Source organism: Vanessa tameamea, chromosome 4, assembly GCF_037043105.1.
Source record: "Vanessa tameamea isolate UH-Manoa-2023 chromosome 4, ilVanTame1 primary haplotype, whole genome shotgun sequence".
Taxonomy (NCBI): domain Eukaryota; kingdom Metazoa; phylum Arthropoda; class Insecta; order Lepidoptera; family Nymphalidae; genus Vanessa; species Vanessa tameamea.
Genome location: NC_087312.1, coordinates 3991251 through 4013765, shown reverse-complemented (window position 1 = coordinate 4013765; position 22515 = coordinate 3991251). Strand labels below are relative to the sequence as shown.

Genomic DNA, 22515 nt, shown 5'->3' with positions numbered 1-22515 from the left:
AAGTAAACTCTTACTCAATTGCTTATTAAATATTTTTTATAATATTAATATATATTTTCATCTTTACAATGATCAAATTATTTATTAAACTTATTAAAGTATGTAATTTCGAAATATTTTTTTTGCAATTGATTTATTTGCCTAAAGCTGCGTCTACACTTACTACTACGTATTCGTTTCGTATTGATAAGAGTTCGGATTAGAGATAAACCACTCTACATTTTTTTTTATACCAACTTAAAAATATTTCCATTAGGTACCCCTTCGCCAGGATCATTATCGGAGCCTAATTGACGTACATTAGTTAAACTAAATACAACGCAATTATTTATTACTACGATATAGAGAAAGAAAAACTTGACAAATTTTAGCGAATTTAAAGCAATAATTTTATTATAATAAATGGCATCAAGAACCCGTGCAGGTAGATCCAAACATATTTTATTATTAAAACGGGAATAATGTGCGTTTGAGTGACATATTATTGCTACTTAGGAAAAAAGGGATATTCTGAGTCTATTTACTCAGTGATAAATATGTGTTTGACACTAAAGAACATTTTCTTGTACATTCATTCGATGGTATAGTAAAATGATCAGATCAGAACAGTTTTCAATCGCATTAAAAGATTTGGCAAAAGTGCATTTGAAAAACTCAAACGAATAGTAAATATTTTTCTTTTATTTTTAAAATATCAGTTAGATATTATAATACGTTATTTATTAATTGAATTCGATCATATTATGATATTTTTTTTATGATATACGATATCCATGTCTGTAGATGAACTTTCATATGGCTTGAAAACTTTCAAATGGAATAAAAATATATGCTTATTATTAATTAACTTATATATGTAAAGAGTGTACTTAAAAATCATTTAATTTATTGAAATACATACATATATTGCGTAAAATCTTATACTTAACAACGAGTATATTCTCTTTCCTTGTCATTAATAAAAGATAAAATTTTTGTAGTAGCTTGTAGCACATCTTTGGAAAAGTTTGAAATTTTATAGATTTCGTGTTGATGTATTCGATCAAATTTAGAACAAGAGTAATTTAATAAGTTTTCTATTTTACTCAATTCTATAATACTCCCCTTTCCTGCTGGTCCATCATCTAGTCTACTAAAATTAAAATTATTGTCAATACTTTTTGATTCTGATTTTCTACATAAATATTTAATGTTCGTTACGCTAGAAATAAGCTGAATTTGATTTGAATGCTGTTGTGAATCTTTTTTGAGAAGGCATTTAGAATTTGAACTGTTTTCTGACGTAATTCTATCACTTAATTCTCCGAGTTGACCGTTTATAACATCTGTTACGTCTGTTGCCTCTTCGATTCCTGATATAGATTTGGAGGTTTTTTTTTCTATTTTATTAAGTAAAAAATCATCTTCTTGTGGTTGTTTCATTATTTCATCTTCATCATAATACTGCTTTATTTTTTTTAATACCTTTTTAATATCACTTTCTTTTGTAATGTTTGGACCATCGAATGATCTTTGAATTTGTATTTTTCCTCTGTAAAAATATTCAAATGGAAGAGAATAACCACGCGCTACCAATTCTGCTGCACTTCTGTATCGTGGTAATGATATAGGCTGTCGATAAATGCATTCAAATTTTCCCGTTGAAGCTTTTGGGTCCTTTGCATAGTCAATTACAACTACAAAAAAAAGTTTATTATGAGGCTAAAGTTAATGGAATACGAATGATAAAGTTACCGATATATTTGGTTAGTTTCAGATGAATCGTGTTGTGAACAATAACTCATTTTTGTTACAGCTTAAAATGCTCAAACAACAGTAAATCAAAAATAACGGTTAGAACGATTGATATCGCATTAATGTCAATGTCTATTACTGATAGAGTTTACTTATTACTGAGTCGACCATTCGCTGCTCTGTAATCTGTGTACTAAATATGAAACATAGTAATTATATTAAAATTTAGTTCAAAATGCTTTCCTTGTCTAATAATTTATTTTAAATTTACATTAGTTCTGTATACCTAAGACTAACGTACTGCTTAGAAACAGGTAGGGTATAACCATAATAAACAGCAACTAAAGTGAATCACAATTGATGTTCGAGAATGCTAATGCTTATCTTTGAAAAATATTACCTTTTATTATGTCTGATACCACTGCAGGACAGATTTTAGCTGTAACTTGAGTAGTATTACGTAAATCAGGACAAGAATTAATTTCTATTAGCCAAGGGTTGAATTCTTTATCTAAAATAAAGTCACAGCCATAAAGTTCAAAACGGTTTTTGCTCACTGATAATGAATCTTGACAGCTCAACATTATGCCTATAATGGATTTCTTCATTCCTGGATAAATAACATTTTGCCAAACATCATCTTTGCCGATTTTGGCCAAATAGCATTTATATTTGTCCAAGTCCCACATGTTATTTGTAGGCAATTCTTTGTTGCGTTGCTTGCAGTTTTTATAATTTTTTTGCACAGCATTATTAGTCAGGTGGATAGATTCATGATAGTTTTTCAAACTATATTTTTGAGAGCTAAACTTTAAATAACATTCGGTGTACATCCAAATAATTAAAGGATATGTGCTCGTCACAAGATAGTATTGCCTAATGTCGAATTTTGTTTCGTGTATGAGTAACGGTTCCTCTGAAAGATAAAGTTTTTTAAATAATGTAATATGAAATGGATATTTTTTTACTAAAGTGGTTTAAAGTCTATCAAATATTCACCTATATATTTTTGGACTACATATTTTGCGTTAGCTTTATTCAACAAATTCATAATTACTCCCAGTTTTGAGGCCATTCTTATACCTCTGCCTCTTGAACAATATGCGGGCTTTATTATCCAAATATTGTGACAACCTTCGCAGCTCAGTTGAGGACGGTACCTATAAATTTCTTTAAGCAAAAACTTAGCATAACTTAAATATAAAGACAGCTTATTGTCTCTGTCAGCTTGAAAAACTTCTTCTTTGGCTATGATACTGTAGTATTTTTTTAAGAAAGAATGCCACTGTCCTGCACTTATAGACGGTATAGATTGATCGATATCCTTGTTCTGTTTACGAAAAAGATATTCTTTGCATCGATTTAAAGCGAAAACTATAATGTTCATAGAAATTTTACCAGTAGCAACAAAAACTGGTCGCTCGTTTGCAGCCATAGAAAGTACCCACTTTAACAAGCTCGTACAAGTCGTAATTTTATAATCCTTAACAAAACCTTCTATTTCACCACTATCACAAGTATTATAAGTTCGTGGCCCAATAACCTCTGCCACGTCTTCAATATAAAACCAATAATTTCTCTTCAATGACGAGCACAAGCCTTGCTTCGATGTCCATACGGCATCTATTTCCAATTTGTTAATTATTGTGTCACAATCTGTCTTAATATGAGAGGCGGAACAACGGCGCTCATCTCTTGTGCGCCAAATGAAGTTTGGATTATGCTTTTCTACAAAATTCGACAAAAGTAATCCCTCAAGTTCGCTCTGTATTTTAGTTTTACTTGAAAAACTTCCATTTCGTATTTTAGATAAATTCATTCGATTTGATGGAATTTTCTCCACCCAATTTCTCTCCAATAAAGCTTGCCGTACAGAATTGCAATTCCCATATATGGAAAATATTTTCTTTTCTTTTATAGCTTCCGCTGCTTTGTTTTTTAGTTTTTTGTATCTACTAGATTTGCTTTGACAACTACATATTATGTAACTTTTTTCTTTATAAGATAATCCTTTGTGTAAATTACCATTTCGGTCTGCCATAACATTTAACTTTTTTCTTTCGCGTACTGATTTATACATAAATTTACTAAATGGCGATAAGAGTCTTTTGACTCCTGCCTTATCATAATTATGTTTCTGCAAGAAAATGAATACCTGGCATTAAACATCTATGAATCTTTAAATGTCGCTTCATTTTTAATATATGCATAACCAATAATAGGCTTATGTTACTAAGAATAAACTTGACTAATTACCAGAAGACGAAGTACAAGTAGCATTACCATAAAAAATACTTGAGATTAGCCATTGATAAAATCCAGTTACTTACTCTTTTCCTGTGATAAAATTTCTTTTTTTTCATTGGCATGGTTACAAGTTAGCTGTTTTAATTTCAAACTCGGATGCATCATCACAAAACTAAAATGTTACAAACAAGTACGAGTAGATATAGTACATGTATTGCGAAAAATGTTACCAATATGGTGATCGGAATCTTAAAACATTGAACCTAATTCGTATATTAATTAATCTCAACGTTGCATTAAGAATATTATATTAAAGAAATAATATATTAAAGAAATGGCTTTTTGGCTGGAGCCTGCTTTTCATATTTGATAATCTATTTAAATAAGTAAATAATTATTATATTTATTTACACATCTACCTTTTTATGAAATAAATCACGTTACTTTTACTTATGGAATCATTGTTAATTTTTGTAATAATTTTGGTAATGAAATATTTACATTTTCATTAAAAATTTGAAATATGTCAGTTGATTAAAAAGTTACTTTCAATTGACAGTAATTCGTTTCTTGTAAAGGTCGGGACAAAAGGAATTTAAAGGGCGGGATGCATCTGAAATTAAGGAAAAATATTATCTAATTTTGAACACTATAATTTCATTTCTGACATAAAATTTGAAAACTTAAACAATAAATGAATAATCAACAATTTATTATCTTAATTTAGTCTTTTAACTTAAACAATAATTTTGTTAACTGGAGCTGCTATGTTGTAGTTTTACTTTTTGAATATAAATTTTGAGGATCGTCATTAAGCGGTGTAACTGTTACCCGATAGGGAGTGTAAATTGAGGTACAACTTTTTGAAAATGATATTGATTTCTTAGCTCTACTTTCATCGCGGAGTTTACAAATACTTCTACCTATAGCGCTTAACTTTTTAATAGTATTTGTTTTGTCAACGCAGCTACGTGAGCTTAAGGGTTCCAATAGAGGCTTATGGTTTGAATTAACGATTCCAGATTTAGTTTGTCGTATGATAGGAACAACAGTTTCAGTTCGTGTTGATATTTTGTTTTGAACGGATATTGTGGATCTGAGGATACTGGCCGTCTCCCTTTCCCATTCGACCGGGTCTATGTAACATCTTTTATTACCAACCGACCTGTCAATCTTGGGCTTGTCAGCTTTGCTTGCTGATTCTGTCCGATATTTACTATTGTGATTATTAGAAAGGTTATCTTCTGGGCGGCAGCAGGAATGTGGTACAACTCGGCGCTTAGATTCTCCGTTTTTTTCGCGTCTTCCTCGATGTGTCCTAAAAGAGAGCGCGGATGTTTTACGCCTTTTATTACAGTTTTTTAGGGTTTGACTCGATTTTAAGACAGTTACAGCTTGGCGTACCGTAAGCGAATCCTTGGGGCCCAGTAATAGACCGTCTCTGTTCATAGGTATGGCGTCATATGGATTTAACCACGTCAAAAAATCTGTTATTATGGGGCCACTATATTCTGATGGAATTGGTTGATCGATATCAGGAATAACATCACCGGAGGGTATGCGAGGTGCTATAGGAGTGACACTTCTATGTTCGTGTTTCCGTTCTTTTGGCTTTTTAATAATTCGCTTTCCGTTTATACATAATGATAGTCCGAGATAAGCCGGCGCCTTTGGAATAACTTGTTTGTAAGCCAATTCAAACGTTCCGGTATCAGCATCGGGATTGCAACGTTTGTCTAGCACGACTGTAAACAAAGTAGATATGATGAAACATATTGTACCGGTTAAATATTTAACAAAGTAATAAAGTAAATTTTGCCGATAAACGGTAAGGTACTTTAAATGTTGGAACATGTCCCTACCTTTTATCACATCTTCAAGGCACTGGGGGCATAGTCTCGCAGTGACAGATGTAGTTGGCGCCAAATCAGGACTGGAATTAATCTCAATAAGCCACGGAGTAAAATCGTCCGTCAACATAAAGTCGGCTCCGTATAATTCGAAGCTATTCTGTCTTTTGTCCATCGTTTCCTGGCTTGCTAACATAGCTCCAATGAGGCACTGCTTCATTCCTGGATATATTTTTGAATCCCACATTTCGTATTTTCCTATCTGTCTTCAAAATTGTCATACATTATTAGTTTTACTTTATTATGCATCCATAAATATCACATTTTATATTTACCTAAGATATGCTTTAAAAGTGTGGCAGTCCCACATATTTTCGTCGGGCAATGCTTTGTCACGATCGCCATTATTCTTGTATTTAGTTTGAACAGCGTTATTCGTGAGATGTACAGATTCATGATAGTTTGACAAACTGAATATTTGGGAACTGAATCGTAAGTAACTGTCTCTATAACAAATATTAACAACATTATAATTCTTATCTACCATTAGTGTTGATAATTAAAATAGTTACTTACTTGTATAACCAGATCGTTAGTGGTTGACAATTAGTGATAAGGAACCATTGTCGAATATCAAATTTAGTATCGTAAATAATTAATGGATTTTCTGGAAAAGTTTAATTTTTAATGAGTTTTTACTTTTACCTAAGAAATATTAACGAACTTATAATAACGGTGTCATTAAGTTTTATGGTCATTAAAAAATATACCAATGTATTTTTGTACGACGTATCTAGTCTTCTGCGCAGGAATATTAATAAGGCCTATAATGTCTTTGATATTATTCATAAGTTGGATGCCTTTACCACGGCACTTATTTCCCGGCTTTACGATCCAAATATTGAAAACCCCATCAATATCTATCTGAGGCCAAAATTTCGTCATCATGGCTAAGACCTTAGTTGCTTTTAGTTCCAATGCCCTGAAAATTACAAATACGGAAATCAAGCCAAAAAAACAATTCTAAATTAAATTAAATCAATTAGTTATTCGAATAACTAGATATAAGATACGAAATGATATCTATCCATCGATAATCGATAAAATAAATTATGCTTTACATCAGACCTATAATAACAACTACTAACATAACAATGATATCGAATTATTAATTGCTTTTAAACAACTGTAGTGATCATTGTGAGGTTCATTTTATGTAATCATTTGGATATAATATGAGTAACATTAAGCCTCACCCAATGCTTGTATTTTTATCTTCTAAAAATTTGGCATTTTCATGTACCAAGAGATAATGATGCGTAAGAAATTGATCCCATTCATGTTCCCATATGTGCTGTGTCTGCTCGTCTATGTCGTCAATATCTTTATGAGTATAGAAAGAGATATATTCATTTAATCGAGCAATTGCAAATTCAATACAAGTAAATGGGACTTTTCCGTTGCTTTTCACTAGATCTTGTTCGTTATGCCTTTGTAGCGTGTTAGATAGCCATTTTAAAATGCTTATACAAGCTGTTATTCTGAAGTCATCAATAAACTCTTCTAGACTGTCAGAATTATGAATATTATAGCATCGTGGAAATTTTGTTAGTGCTACTCCAGGTTCTGTGTACCAATGCATTTGAGTTAATGAAGTAGTTAAACCTTCTTTAGTTGTAAAAATAGATCTGCAAAATCTGACAAAAGAAGAAGTATTTTATTAATAAGAACTTGCCGTGAGAAAAAAAAATGGAGATTAATTTACCTGCTTATTAGAACCTCTTTATTACTTAGCAGCCAATCATATTTATCTCTTTTTGATGTCCAAAGAAAATCAACGGAATGATGCTCCATAAATTTATATAGAATCATTCTTTCTACTTTAGACAGTTCTTTTCCAGACACTTTCTTCGGATCTACATTTGGAGGTGGATGACGTACCTTGAATGTATACAATTAATAAAATTCATAATTTTGCTTGAAAATTCACGTTAGAAATATCTCTCAACTTTTAACAACATTACGAAAGTGTCTCAGGCATTTTATGAATTGAGAAATCAATAGAGGTTAAGGGGTAAGATATTATAATGATACCTTATGCGATTCATATTTTTCAATCCAGCCTCTTTCAATTAGTGCTCGACGTACTGCAGGGAATCCACCTCCCTTTATCATAAACACTTTCCGTTCCCTCATCGCCGTATCCGCAACTTTTTTAAGCTCGTTCCATCTTTCATTGCTTACCCAACTTTTGTATTGTTTTAGTTGGTCTATCGAAGACGAAGTTTCTAACGGTAAAAAATATATATTTAATGTATTTAAAAAACATTTTGATTTTTAATTGTTTTATTATTTCAATTAACATTGTTGAGTTTGAGCTAGGCGAAAATTTGATTATTTTAAAGCTAGACCATATTAAATTACATTAAATTTCCATGATTTTATTTGACCGATTTGATTAAAGGAAAGTTAAGAATAAATGCAGGTAATGTATATTTTTTTTCATTTACAAATGTCTACATAATTTTATTAGACACACCTGGTCCATGTTCAGATTTGGAGAAGGAGACCGCACTAGATGGCCGTAATTCTTTTTTCGCAAAGCTTTCTTTATGGAGTTTAGAGTCTGAAGCAGTCTCTTCCAAATCCATAGTTATAGCCATGAGAAATGCTTACAGTATTCTAATATCCTGTAAATAAAAGCGCCAGATACTACCACCATTTTTTTTTAATTTATTTCATTGAAACGTGTAATCCATTCACGGTTCTGTGATAAACTGGTAACTACATCAGATTACAACAGTAGGTAGTGCAATAACCTAGTTTAATTTAACCTACTTTGAGAATCCCTCAATATCATCAAGGTATCAACGGCGCTCATCCGCGCCTGGCACAGTAATGGTGACGTCATAAGCACAATCCGTCCTTCATAAAGCCTTTAAAATGGATACGGAAATCAAGAACTCAAATTATCCTTACCCGTTGTAGTAATAAAGGTATTTCAGAATTATGTCAAGGTAACATACACAATGATTTTGAGTAATAAATATACGACTTTCAAAGAATTTTGTAACTATAAATTTATTTTCATTTTACAAGCCGCTACGTTATAATGGCTTTGTCATTTTGTCATCTAATGTTATTTACTACGTCACTGAATATTTATTTTGGCAGTTCATGAAATGTTTCATTTCAAAATACAATCTTATCGTAATAATGAATGGTGCGATATATATTAATAATATTATATAAATATAAGTATTAAATGAAAATACTCTTTAACCTATGTACGTATACATAAATTGTATCGCATCTGTTTCGTAAAAGTTAAATATGAAAAAGATTTTTTCAATAGTAATTAAAGTAAGTATACGAATTAATTTCAAATATTTATATTATAATTTATATTTCAATTTTAAGAGATATGTACCATTACAGTTTATAATATTATTTAATATTCTTTCTAATATTTCAATATTTAGTTATTATACAAACACATCCACACTGAGTCGAAAACAAATGCTATAACTATAAAACTTTTATTTAGTTAGTCGACAGACACAAACATTAAATTAACGCATGTACGTTGTTGGTATTGAAATAATTAATTGATAACTTGAATTATAATCATCTAAAACATTCCTAATATATAGAATATTTATTCATATTTACAGACAACATTTATCATTATTATAAACATGAATGTTTATTATGTCTGCATTCCTAAATTATATAGCCGATTAAGTTGATATATTTTTAAATAAAATATTGTTGACCCTTGCGTGAAAGTTTCCTTGATTCCGAGTACCTATCATCAACGTATTATTACATAGTATAAAACAAAGTTGCTTACTGCTGTCTGTCTCTATGTATCCTTAGATCTTTAAAATTACACAACGGATTTTGATGCGGTTTTTTTAAATAGATAGATTGATTCAAGAGAAAGTTTCGTATGTATAATACATGCCCAATATAATAGAGAAACACTGATAATTTTAGAGGTTTCTAATGTCATGTCGCAAATAAACACATTTTTAGCGCTTACATTCCAAACTCGGGCTGCACCCTACGTGATATATCAAAACATTGTACCACAGTATTGTACACCTTAAAAAGCTCTTCAAAAAATCCGCCTTGGTATATGTCTATCTCTTAGTGATAACCCACAATAACCATTTTTTATCCTTTACTTTTTACGAGAAATAATGGCTTATTTTCGAAGCGATTTTAAGCAATACAATATTAATCGTTATCTAATTAAGTAAAGATTACATTGTGCATTTAATGTAAATCAATATTACAGCATGCAAGTTAAATGAATATTTTCGTAGATATTACAGATTTAAAATACAGGGAAATAGCGGTTTGTATTGTCTAATGACTGAAAAACTGTGAACGTTGTAAGACATTCTGTAGTAGGTTAGTGTCAGCATTGCACCCGTGCGAAGCCTATAATAATATACCTAAATAAGATTAATTAGGATGAAGTTAAATAAAAGTTAAAATTGTTAAATTATTAATAAAAAGTGCTGAAGTGCTTTTTATTTACTTTAATTAATGATTGTCTGCAGTCAGCAATACCCATCATGGTAAGAATTATCGAAGACTGTTTTTATTACTAACAGTATAAAAAACTTAATATTTCCTTTATTTTTCCGATTATTAATATTAATTATTATTTTTCTTATGTATATTTTATGTAACTCGTATGGTATGTAAAATTGTTTATATGTAATCAAAACAACTATTTATAAATAAAGTGAAATTATCAAATTTACAGAATTGTCATAATTGTTTTTAAAAACATAATTCCACTATCATAAGATTAAGCATTAAATTCGATTTTGATAAAATACAAACAAGTATTCAATAATAATGAACAGCTCGCTTTAATGCGATAAGAACTTCACAGTTAACTTGTTAAGTTGCCGAACGTGTACGCCTCTGACAGCTAGTTAAGTTTTAAGGTTGCCTGTACTGTCTATGACATGAAAGCAAGATGGCGAGTTCATCTCCGGTTGATTGTTCGTTCCGTGTTACTTCAATACACATTTGATGACATTTTTTATTCGTTTTCTATTTCGTAATGGGCTGGTATTCTTGATATTAGCAAAAATAGCTGTAGTATTATAGTGAAATTAACATTAAAATTTTGTAAATATATTATAATCGAATGTGCATCTATCCCACCTGAGGAATGTTGGCTTTTTTCAGTGATTTGTGATTCGGTCAGGTGTTTTCATTTTAGATATAAAATTTTGTTCTTGCGCAGTGAGTGAAGTTACCGAGTTCAGATGTATTTGTGTCGTGGGGATGTTAGATCTCGGGACTGTCTTCAATGTTGGGAAACAAAAGCTTGAACTATTTGTTTTGATAGACCGTGATAAAGTTAATTAAGAAGGTCGGACGGAGATACAGCCCCGGCCAAAGTGATGGCCTTCAGTGAGGTGAGTGTCACTTAATATATTCTAAAATTTTTAAATACTTATGTATTATAATCCTTATGACAACACTTGAGAAATAATTTTCAAACAAAGTGAAGAAGAACTATGTTAAGTTTGAATTATATTGTTCAAAGATAGTGTCATTCTAGTCACTGAGCAATGTATTCAGTGAAGCGTAGCTGTATAATATCAGTTTTTATATCTATATTCAGGTATGTGCATTTACTTATGTTATTATCTACATAAATCCTCTTAAGAATGTGTCACACTTAACTGATTATTTTCTATAAATGTTATATCAATATCAGACAAATTGATAAATTGATTACTACTTTGTGAAGTACTCACAACTCTTAGCACCTGTTTTAATAACACACATAAAATTCCTCATACATGTTAAAAACAAAGTGAGACATAATTTTTAAATGTGACAATACTTTTCAGACTGGTTCAAATGTTTTTAAAAAATTAGAATATATTCATAGTTAAGATGTTTGATCATATTCTATAAGTATTAAGGTACTTAGTACAGAAAAATAAACTTATTATTTAAATAAAAAAATGCAAAGTAAAGTTATAAAGAGGGTTTGATTTACACTTAACTGCTAAGACTTATTCAAACATTTCCTAAAAATCATAATTATCATAATCAGAATTATGTTTTGCTATTTACTGCATGAGAAGATTTTGGCATTCCATATTGTACGAGTGACATGAAGATTATTTATATTATTTCTTCTTTAAATTTCAATACAATAATATGCAATGTTATTTCCTAATCTTGAAAAGATATGTTTCAATTAATTGCTCCCAATATGAGTATCACCGTTTCAATACACTTTTAGTTTTACATACATTATTAACTAACAAATCAGACAATTATTTAAACCTAAAAATCTTTTATTAAAATTATTTCCCTTTTACCAGTTTTGTTTGTATGTTTTTAAATATGTGCTGCATATTTTAGCTGCATATTATTTAAAACATGTTAAAAGATTGTTATTTAAAATTATTAAAATTTATACAATAACATACAAAATTCCTGTATAATAAAGTAATAGATTTCAATGTTATTTATTTTGAACTTATATTGTTAGTCATTGATTCTACACTTGCTGCTTTTATATGAGTAAATATCTGTTTTGAATGTTTAATGTTGAATTATATGTTTCTTTAAAGGAGTTAAATTATATATTTTAATTAAGGTCTACCAAAAGCCATCTGGTTAAGTCAGATTAGTAAACTATTTTTCTTAAATTTTTCAGTTCGTTTTTTTGTATTGGCAATATTTTTCAAATTAGTTAATAAATAAAATGAAAAGGGTTTCAAATATAAATATATAAAATATTTAACAATGTAATTTATAACTAGTATAATATTGTAAGTTTGAATTAGCTATGTAATTTCAAAATGTGGTGTTTGATGTATTCCCACGGCTCGATTGTTATTCCGCAGCCGAAGAGAGCGTGCGTGCGTGGCCAGCGAGGTGCCCGATATCGCTCGTGAGACCACGCTGTTACGTTTTCGGAGGTCAAACTGTACCGTAACGAGTTTATTAAATGCATAGTAGTTGACCATGTTTGTGACTTCAATGTTACAATGCTCAATTCTGGTTCAAGCTGCCTCTGACCGTGGCGTCTACGATTGCATCTTATTATACGTTTTATTCAATATGTAATTGGCCGACCTCTTCTGTTTATCGGTAACCTAGCAGTATGCTCTCATAGTGAAGCTGCGTCGTTGCTTGTTCTAGTCGGCTATCTAAATAGAAGGTAAATGCGTTATATATATAAAAAAAATACGCAGAATTTTAACCTAAAAAATGAACAAAATTCAAATCTCTAGTTACAGCGTTAAACTATGCTACTAGTGACTAGAGTTTTATCTATTTGGCTCATAGTTTCCATAGTGGGCCCCCGATCGCACTCATATGACAACAAACGTAGCTATGGTGTCGTAACTAGTTTCACGTGGTCCTATTTAAACAATGACACTATGTAGATTGTTGCGATAAATGCTTCCTCACTTAAATACATTTTAATGCAATACTGAGTATTAAAATAAGTACTTTACTTACTAAATATAATGGTACGGATTGTTGTTGAAACTATTGTTTTTAAACAGTAGTTAATTTGCGAAGCACTAAAGTCTACCGTATGCGCGTTAAATATTGAAAACATTTAATAGTAAATGTAAGTAATATAATCTTAATATAACATACAAATTGAGTTGGATAATATTAAATTGTAGGAAGTATCATCGATTATTATTATTATAAATAATTAATTTTATCAAACGTTTCTACAGATAATACATTAAACGGTTAAGGCCTTACCGTGAAATTAATTGTGAATAATGCCTAATAGAATCGAACACTCCCGTCAGTCATCGTGTCGATTTGAGTAAATCGCAGTTGGCAGTCGTGCGCGCAGGGTCGTTGACCCGGAATTATCAACAATCAAACTACAGCCCTCCAATTTTATGGAAAAACTGCTGCATTATAGCTTACGTGTTTTGTTATATTTTAAAATTTCTGTGTTCATTACACTTTGCAGCAAATTAGTTGACTACGGTACTTTAAAACAAGTACGATCATTTATTTTAACGTTTTTTGTTAAGCTAATTTCAAATGTTGGATTATTTCCAAAGCAACCTTAGTAGTTTGGTTACATTGTAGTGTTTGTCGTATATAGTAAACACCTGCCCGAGCCAGACATACTTTTGTTTGACTTTTCTGGACAGAAATTCCGAGCTTGTTCGATACTTATTTATGTTCATATAAGACAATATATAATAGAACATTTAAATTAACACCTTGAAATATACTCGCAACAATAATGTTCCAATTTTATTAACTATAATTATATAGAAATACCTTATTGATTTCCAAAAAAATATTATCATAACGTTAATATCTAAGTGATGTTATCACTTTGAAGAATTAAAAAAAAAAAACATTACTGGTGGTTATTATGTATTTTAAGCATTCTCACAATAAATATTAATATTTATAGTATTGCATTTTTAAGAATAATGTTTCGTAATATTATTCTGTAATACAAAAATTATGCATGTAACTTGTCTATATAGACAAAGTCCTATCATATGATAGGCCTTTCCTGTCTCTAGTCCTTATAAATAAGGAAGAACAAGGGATTGATGATGATGAGTTAGTATATAATGTAATGTCACAATTTATGGCAGTCGACCAAAGTAAAATCCAACATTTGACCTCGCTGTTCCATGATTCATGTGAACTATTGGATCCGTGGGTGAAAGGTGGGGTACAGTACTGTTTGTTCGCTCGCGTGATCTCTAACAAGCGATAAAAAATTTAGTCGGGATTTTAAGAAATATGTATTGTACGAATACAATGGTTTTACAATTATATTATTTTTTAGGTCGACGAAGAGCAGACCTTTGCCATGAACATTGTAATTATGAGAGGTTTTAATTATACTTTGCATTGTCAATGTTCTGCTCATCGTAAAAGTAATTTGTTGTTCTTTCTCTCTTTCAACCCGCAAAGTGCTTCAATCAGACCTACATTACCTTGAGGGTTGTATGTACTCAGACTAGTCACTCCGTCAGAGATTATTGTTGATATTAAAATAAAACATTATTTGACTACTGAATCATTTGAATAATACATATAATTGAATAAATTAATGAGAAAAAATAAATATAAAAACAACTATTGATGATATCATTATATGATACACTCCTAACCGAATTCTCGACCATAAAGTTCAATGCAATCCCAAGGACTGGTCACCTGTACAGGAAATATTCACATAAATGTATATAACAGATGTATTTTCGCACACACATGGGCAACTCTCTGTTTTCTCAGTCTCATAACAATCCGACGCCACCGGAGAGTATTCAGACGCAGAACCAATAAGTAAGCTCCGGGCCGCTCTATTGAGATTTTTATGACAACAAACGCTATAATTCACAAGAACAGGTATTTGTTAGGTATCGATGACATTAGGCGTCAAATTATAAAACATAGTGGTCGTGACGTCATGCTCTCGTTACATTTTTAATGAATTCTTAATGTTTTATATAATGTAGTATAATTTGTGATTAACATTGTTCTGATCGATTCACTTGAAATTTTTACATAAATATCTAATAAATAATGTTAATGAATGAAATACACGAAATAATTATACGAAAGATTTCTTTAAGCCTTAGACAAAATAGAGCGGGACATTCGGTGTACAATTAAATATTATTTATTTAAACTAAAAAGGCAAATATGAGGAAACGAAATAAAAGGAAAATTATGAAGATAACTACAAAAAAACCATATGAGTTATCAGTTTCTCTGAACATAAATATTGCCCACAAAGAGCTATCTACTGCGCAATAAAACTTAAATAAAAAATCCTCTTTTCCCATTGGAAAATGGCTAGGGAGAAATGTCTCCCTAGCCATTTTCCTTTTTTAAACTTCATTTGAAAATGTATTTATCTGTCCTATTTAAAGAGGTCAATATCATTATTGTTCAGATAAAAAAGTGTTCTCATGAAAACAAAAAAGGCAATTTACGATGAAACACGGTTGCATAACAACGTTTATTACCCTAACGTCCCCACCGGTCGCCCTACTTACCGATCATTTAACAAGTCACCACTTTATTATGAAGTATCGCTGGATAAAATACACTGAGGCATGAAAATACTTTCAACTTAGCGAATTTAGTTTTAAAAACCGCTAGAAACAATGTTTTATAAATATTTTTCACATTCCCGCTTACTTATACGGTATGTCTGAAATTCAAAAATAAAGAAGAATGAAGTATTTATATTGGAACTACACGATTGGCACTGTTTTAAGATCTTATCTTAGCGATATAAGATATCGAAAAAGATCTGTATCGAGATATTAATAGACTGGCGGTTGTGTCAATAATTCTGTACCCATCAATAAATTTTGTTGAATGAACAAAAATACTACGTAACTGTTTTGTTGTTCATATAGTATATATTATTAAGATTCCATTTACACGGTAGCTCAATGCCGGAGGGTCACTCATCAATATTTACGATTTCATTTATAGAAGAACATTGTTAACTTCTATTGCATTATTTACTAAAATTATATGCTTTTTAAGACGGTTATTAATTTACCATGTATGTTGTGTAATGGGTTATGTAGTATCTTAAGTTTATTTATTAGTTTTATCGTATGTACGATGATATCTTAATAACCGATTTCGCTCACGCATGCCATTCTCAATCAAGATAAGCCACATACGCAGGAGATAAGTATTATAGTTTACTCTGTGGTAGGACTTGTGCAAGCCCGTCCGAGTAGGTACCATCCACCCATAAAATGTTCTACCGCCAAGCAATAACACTAGTTTCGTCGTCGTTCAAAATACATTTTTTTTCGTAAATCCATAATGAATATCGTAGTATATTCAAGCTCTCGACCAATGCCATCGCTACAATTCGATGTCAAATGTTGTTTATTTGGGTAGTCTATAGTGTCATTTATAAATCTCATTCTTCTAAGCTAGAAATTGAAACGAGTTTATATCTATTTATTTATATTCAAAAATCTACATATATTATGAAATTGATAATGAAGAAAAAATGTTACTATAATAGTAATACTGCAAAAATATTAAGGCGTATGTGTAGAAAATAATAATTTCTGATCAGCTATAGAATTATAGAATAATAATAATTATTGGTATGCAAAGTACATAATGAAGAACAATGCTCATTTTAATTTAACAAAGATAAGCAGCATTCGAAGAGTGTTGTATAAAATTCTGACGTCACATAGAGAACAATAAGAAATTGCGGCGGCCAAGTTGAAAAAGTTGCAAGATACAACTGACAAGTGATTGGCCAAGAGACAATAATAATTCCGCAATGTAAGTTCGATAGAGGTTATTAGTTGAAAGTCTTAATGTTACAAGCAATAAACGAATGGTACCGTTGCTTTAATCTCAATAATAAAACGAAACCTAATTGATTCAATTGATATAATTGTGCACGTTCGAGGTTAATGTATTCTAGGTCCATGATTGGTTTCAAAAATGTATGGTACATTTTAAATGTACGAATTGTTTAAGTTACAAGAAATAAAAGTGGGAAAGGCACATCCCACTCCTGGTCTAAAGAGTTGGTGACATACGTAAACGATTTTGTTCATAAATTCACCCGGATAATTTTTTGAGATAAATTAAACGTGTGAAATTCAGAAGTGTCAGGTGACACGTTCTCAGCCAATGGGCTATCTCAATTTTTTAAACAGTGCATAATGTCATAATTATAATGGTTTGCTACGTTTATTTCTACCAGATCGGTCTAGGTACTCTATGTGGTAATAAATATTCACGAAGTGACCAGCTAACCGGTTCCTAATGATAAGAAACCGCGTCACATCACATCTATCATCTTGTGATTACGTTTTTTTCACCACCGTTTCTGTTTTTCAATCACGTGCGTAACAGGTTATAATAAATATCGTTTGTGGAGTTTTTGTTTGTTTATCTTATAATCGTTTTGTTCAACTACATTTATTATTATTTTCGAATATTATAACGGTTTTTAGAGCATGTACATATCGAGAGCCGCTTCTTAATAACCGACCGTACTCTATGAACGAATTATGTTTATAAAGCACACTCGTTTAAATTGTGTCGATTTAAATGGATTAAGTACGATATAACTGTTAGCAGTACTTGTTAATAATTAAAGCCGATCAATTCATCGCATTACTGGAATTTACATTGCATATATCCTTGGCCTTAGGTCTCAGTGTTCACCTCTAACATAGGACTGCGATAATATACAATTCATTGTTTTAATACAATTTAAAAAGTTACTATATTAATTAAAAATATATACAACTAGTTGTCGGCCGCGGCTTCGCTCGCATTTAAGGGGTTTGATCGTCGGTTATTAGGCAAAAAAGCAACCTTTGTCCTTTAGAGTTCAAGCTTGCTTTATATCAAATTCCATCAAATTCGGTTCTGCGGTGTGGCCGTGGAAGATCATCAGGCCGACAGACAGACAGTTACTTTCGCATTTATGATATTGGTATAAATATATAAACCTTTTCAAAAGTTTTTGTTTAAATTTAAATATTAATGTTACTAAATAAAATGTTATGTTACGTAGCTCTCTGAATCTCGTTCGTCTCGTAAGTAGGTTACTAGGGTCAAAAGTTGAAGACGATGAAAAGTATTTCGTCACGATCGTGGGTGTGTGTCACCTTTAGTTATCTATACATCAAACGGCTGTAATTCATGCTAATTGAGTGTGTCGCAATGACCTTGGATGTAGGTTTCTTGTGCATGTTGCATAGTGTGTCTTCTCGACACTGAATTGGTTATGTAAAATGCAGTTCATTAGTATTGCAACTACTTACTGTACATAATTACTTCAACCAAGATAACTGCTACCTGCTTATCGCCATGTTAATAGTCATGGTCTGCGTTTCCAAGCTACGTAAAGTCGTAAGTAAATTGAAATTTCTCCTGAATTATGCCGTTTTTCCATAGTCTATAGTGACAATACGATTTCTATGTAATTGTGTTATAAGTGCATTAATTACAAAAGTATACATGAATAATTTATTACGCGATAATCATCACGTCGACAACGATGATGACCTGGCTATGTTAAATTCCGAATCGGTGATCATAGTTTTTTTTCTATGAATGACCAAGTGTAAATATTTGAATTTTGATTCGATGATTTACCAGATTTACAAAACAACGTAGAAAATTAATATTTTAAATTATAATACATCATCATCTGAATGACGTAAAACGTAAAAGTAAATTTGGTTCTAAAAACACATTTTTGAACAGTTGATCGTAGAGAAGACAGTGAAAACAAAATAACATAGTTTTAAATTATTATTGCCGCTTAGTCTAACCGCATTAACACCGCTGTATCATTAATTCAGATTGCGTTCCTTATATCGTGTGTCCGATGTTGCGTGACGGTTCGAGTTAGCGACCACTTTCCAAAATTACGCTCATTCTACTGTCGCTGTCCACATGTTGCTGCCGTACTTCATTTATATCATAAGTTTCAATTGTTTCGAAGCCAAATAATACATGAATAGTAAAAAAAACCATTTAAAAATAATATATCCAATTATTACTGACGTTGCTGGTGACGTGGTGGATGAGTTTCTACGTCTGCAGGCTATTCTGGGGGTACGATCAGGTCATGCTTACTACAAATAGGCATTTTCATCAGAAGAGAACCAAAATTTAAAATTATAACTTCGTCGGATAAGAGGTAATGTTTGAAATTTAATTAACAAGATTTGACCTAAACAAACTAAGAAACATTGCAAATTAAATAAAAGCTTGTACTAAGACACTTTTGAGATTTGTTTATTTTTTTTAATTTATAAATCAGTGGGTATGTTCATTTAAGCATTGCAGAAAATGTTATTTTTCTTTAATACCTATTTTGATGTGAGCCTTTTATCACGACCCAGTATCTTAAAATTGAATATATAAATAGCAATATTAATTATGGCAATTTTCTCAAACGTGTTCCAATGTTCTTGTCCTCGGTCATAACTTATGGAGATGTCATGTCTGCATGTTAACTGCTTTATATCATGTAATTTGCATTTCTGATAGTGTTGTAACACATAGCTTAACGCAGTCGTCCCCATACCGTATTAACTTTTAAGTCTCGTATCGTCTGTTAGATAATAATGTAAATAAAGTTTTAAGTTTATCAATTCTCTTATCTATATTACTAGCTAAAGACAAAACAGTTTAGGACTTTTTTATCCTCTGTTTATCAACCCATTTTCCTTTTTTATTTGGTAGGTATGCAGGGCTTTTAGTGTAATCAAGAAAAAATGGATGTAAGAATAGAACAAAAAATGTTCGAAAAATATGAATGTGTTTTCCAAATATTTTCAATGATTATGATTGAATTTCGAACACCAGTTGGAATAAAATTCTGTACAAGCAAAGAGGGTCGTTAAAAATTTAAATTTTATACATTTTAATCCTTAAAAAATATATTCGAAGGCTAAATATTTATAGACTTTAATAATTTTGCTTTTGAAAGTATAACCTTATAAAGTTTTATATTACATTTATCGAAACAAAATTATTTTAAATAATAAAGTAATTGTACTAAGTTTAAGATTAAGACAAAATGTTATGTTAATGTATATACTACATGTTCACCGCAAGGATTGACACACTTTCGTGTAAGTTAAATTCCTGTACTGCATTAAACCAACTTGGATAAAGTAGTCGCTACGACACGGCTGCGAAGGAAATGCTGTCTATTTCATTGGAATGTTACGCAGAAGTAAAAATATGCATTCAGGTCGCGTTCTTGTTTATTTTTGAACGGACTTCTACGCGGTTTACTTTTTTTTTTTGATACATGTTACATAACAAACTATAGATAAAAGAGGAGTATTATAACTGTCAATTAAATTCTCGTTTTCGTGGGCAACGATTCGCGTGCCATAACGTTTTTTTAGGTAATTACATTCTGACAATACTTCGGAATAGCAACTATGCCTGTTGCTTAATTTGCTTGATTAACACCAAGAGAGTGATAACGAAAGGTATTTTCTAATACCTTCGTAATTAGATGCGGTGTGAATGCTAGTTCCAGGTAAGCCAAATGAACTCTCATATTCACAAGTGGCTGCAACTTGAGGAACAATGTTGCCTGTGATATTGTTAATATTTATTGTCAATTTACTTGGATCGATAAATATTCATAAATAGGACACGTATATTATTTTATTATACGTCTCTGATTGTATACATTATCTTCACAGTTTAATTAACAGATATCTATGTTTATGTAATACAAGCAGCTTCAAATATTTGTACAGTTTATTTTATCTACCGTGCTGTCAGTAAACATACCAAATTGAATGACGTGGTTAATAAAAAATTATCGATAGTCAAACAAGCCAATATTACAAAATAAGACAGCATTACATTTCTCACAGATTATTGGGTGTATAATATAACGGATCGAAAAAGTACCTCTTTTATAAAATAGCAATAATATATTCGTATTTCTATACATATATAATTAAAATAGTTGTTTAATTCATATGAAATATATTAATCTCAAATATTTGCATACCAGACAGATTTGTTACGCGAAGTGCGCGAGAATTTTACGTTATGCTTCAATGAATACTTTGCACTAGCACACTCGGCGTGTTGTAAAGCGCTTTTATTTTGATATAGCTTTGCAAATCAAATCACGAATTGAAAAGAACTTTTTTACTTTATATTCAAATGAACCGAATTTAATCTGACGAGGCAGTTTTTTTTAATACGAATAATTACAAAATAACTTTTCAGACGATAAACCAACCAAAAAAATCAATGCAAATTTCAACGGATCATATATAATGTATTTTTTTATAGAGGGTTAATATAGCATTCGTATCGTTTCCTAAAATATCGTTCACGCGATTCCAAAGAGTATATATGTCAGTTGCATAAGTCATATTTTTTTCAGAGACCGTTGTAATAGCGTTCCCGCATGTGATGTCTGTCGCAACTTTTGGTTCAAAAGAGATAATATATTATATATTTCTACGGTAAATGTCATTTTGTCTTAAACTATAATGTAAGTCATTCCTGAATATTATTTATAAAAATAGTGTGTTCAGTAAAATTATGTACGTTAGTTGAGTGAAAACTTTTCTTTTTCAATTGAATTGTCTTTTCTTTTAGTTCAATTTTAAAATACATCAACGTCGAATAGCGTTGGTCTATCGATTTTCTCATTCTCGTTTCAGGTGGAAATAGCTCTTTTCGGACCATTGCATCTGCGCTCGCTGCACAAGTCTGTTTAGATCAAATAAATCGAGTGCTTTTAAATAAGACGCCGCTAGACTGTAAACATTTTATTGGATTTCTTCGCCTTCGGTGGAATTGCGTTTGTTTCTTTTACCGATAATCGGATTTATAGTTATATTGTTTCTTTAGAAATTTCGTTTAAACAATCTTCTTTTTATCAAGTTTTTTTAAATCCGTAATTAATTGAAACTGGAGATACTGTATCTACGGATAATTACGGATTTTTCGACAATTCCCGAATGTATTCATAATGTTATTTATCGTTGTTCCGTAAAAAAATATTTGGAAATATAATCTCTACTTATAAGTAGAGATTATATTTCCTATCACCTATAGGTGAGATGACAATATAGAAAACTTATACTAAACGAAGCCACGCTTTTCGGAG

The 22515-nt window shown here is 30.8% G+C and overlaps 3 protein-coding genes across 7 annotated transcripts in view; 1 reads left to right on the top strand and 2 right to left on the bottom strand.

Annotated features, from left to right (window-relative positions):
* Nucleotides 1–227: 227 nt before the first annotated feature.
* On the bottom strand, nucleotides 228–4168 carry LOC113394367 (tubulin glycylase 3A-like). The gene is made up of 5 exons (XM_026631653.2): nucleotides 4065–4168; nucleotides 2734–3871; nucleotides 2135–2650; nucleotides 1158–1676; nucleotides 228–286 (listed from the first exon to the last, which is right to left on the bottom strand). Exons 1-5 carry the CDS (start codon nucleotides 4101–4103, stop codon nucleotides 228–230), a joined length of 2271 nt encoding a protein of 756 aa, XP_026487438.2. The 5' UTR covers nucleotides 4104–4168.
* Nucleotides 4169–4421: 253 nt separating this feature from the next.
* On the bottom strand, nucleotides 4422–8943 carry LOC113394510 (tubulin glycylase 3A-like). 4 transcript variants are annotated; one of them, XR_010309892.1, is made up of 11 exons: nucleotides 8371–8729; nucleotides 7926–8119; nucleotides 7597–7772; nucleotides 7088–7528; nucleotides 6602–6813; nucleotides 6408–6498; nucleotides 6167–6337; nucleotides 5844–6097; nucleotides 5386–5726; nucleotides 5147–5299; nucleotides 4499–4594 (listed from the first exon to the last, which is right to left on the bottom strand). XR_010309892.1 is itself a non-coding variant. In XM_064220444.1 (10 exons), the coding sequence occupies exons 1-10, from the start codon at nucleotides 8492–8494 to the stop codon at nucleotides 4516–4518; spliced, it is 2322 nt and encodes a 773-aa protein (XP_064076514.1). In that variant the 5' UTR covers nucleotides 8495–8733; the 3' UTR covers nucleotides 4422–4515. The 4 variants fall into 4 exon arrangements, 3 of the variants coding, with proteins under 3 accessions (XP_064076514.1, XP_064076512.1, XP_064076516.1); XM_064220444.1 differs by having other exon boundaries at nucleotides 4422–4594; nucleotides 5147–5726; nucleotides 8371–8733; XM_064220442.1 differs by lacking the exon at nucleotides 4499–4594 and adding an exon at nucleotides 8811–8943 and having other exon boundaries at nucleotides 4704–5726; nucleotides 8371–8521.
* Nucleotides 8944–10796: 1853 nt separating this feature from the next.
* Nucleotides 10797–22515, top strand: part of Gckiii (Germinal centre kinase III) — an 80755-nt gene continuing 69036 nt past the window's right edge. Inside the window, exon 1 of one of the 2 annotated variants that reach the window (XM_064220757.1) lies at nucleotides 10797–11278. In XM_064220757.1, coding sequence (XP_064076827.1) covers nucleotides 11264–11278 — 15 coding nt within the window. In that variant the 5' untranslated portion in view covers nucleotides 10797–11263. The remainder of the gene's footprint in view (nucleotides 11279–22515) is intronic. The other variant, XM_064220756.1, reaches the window with a different exon arrangement.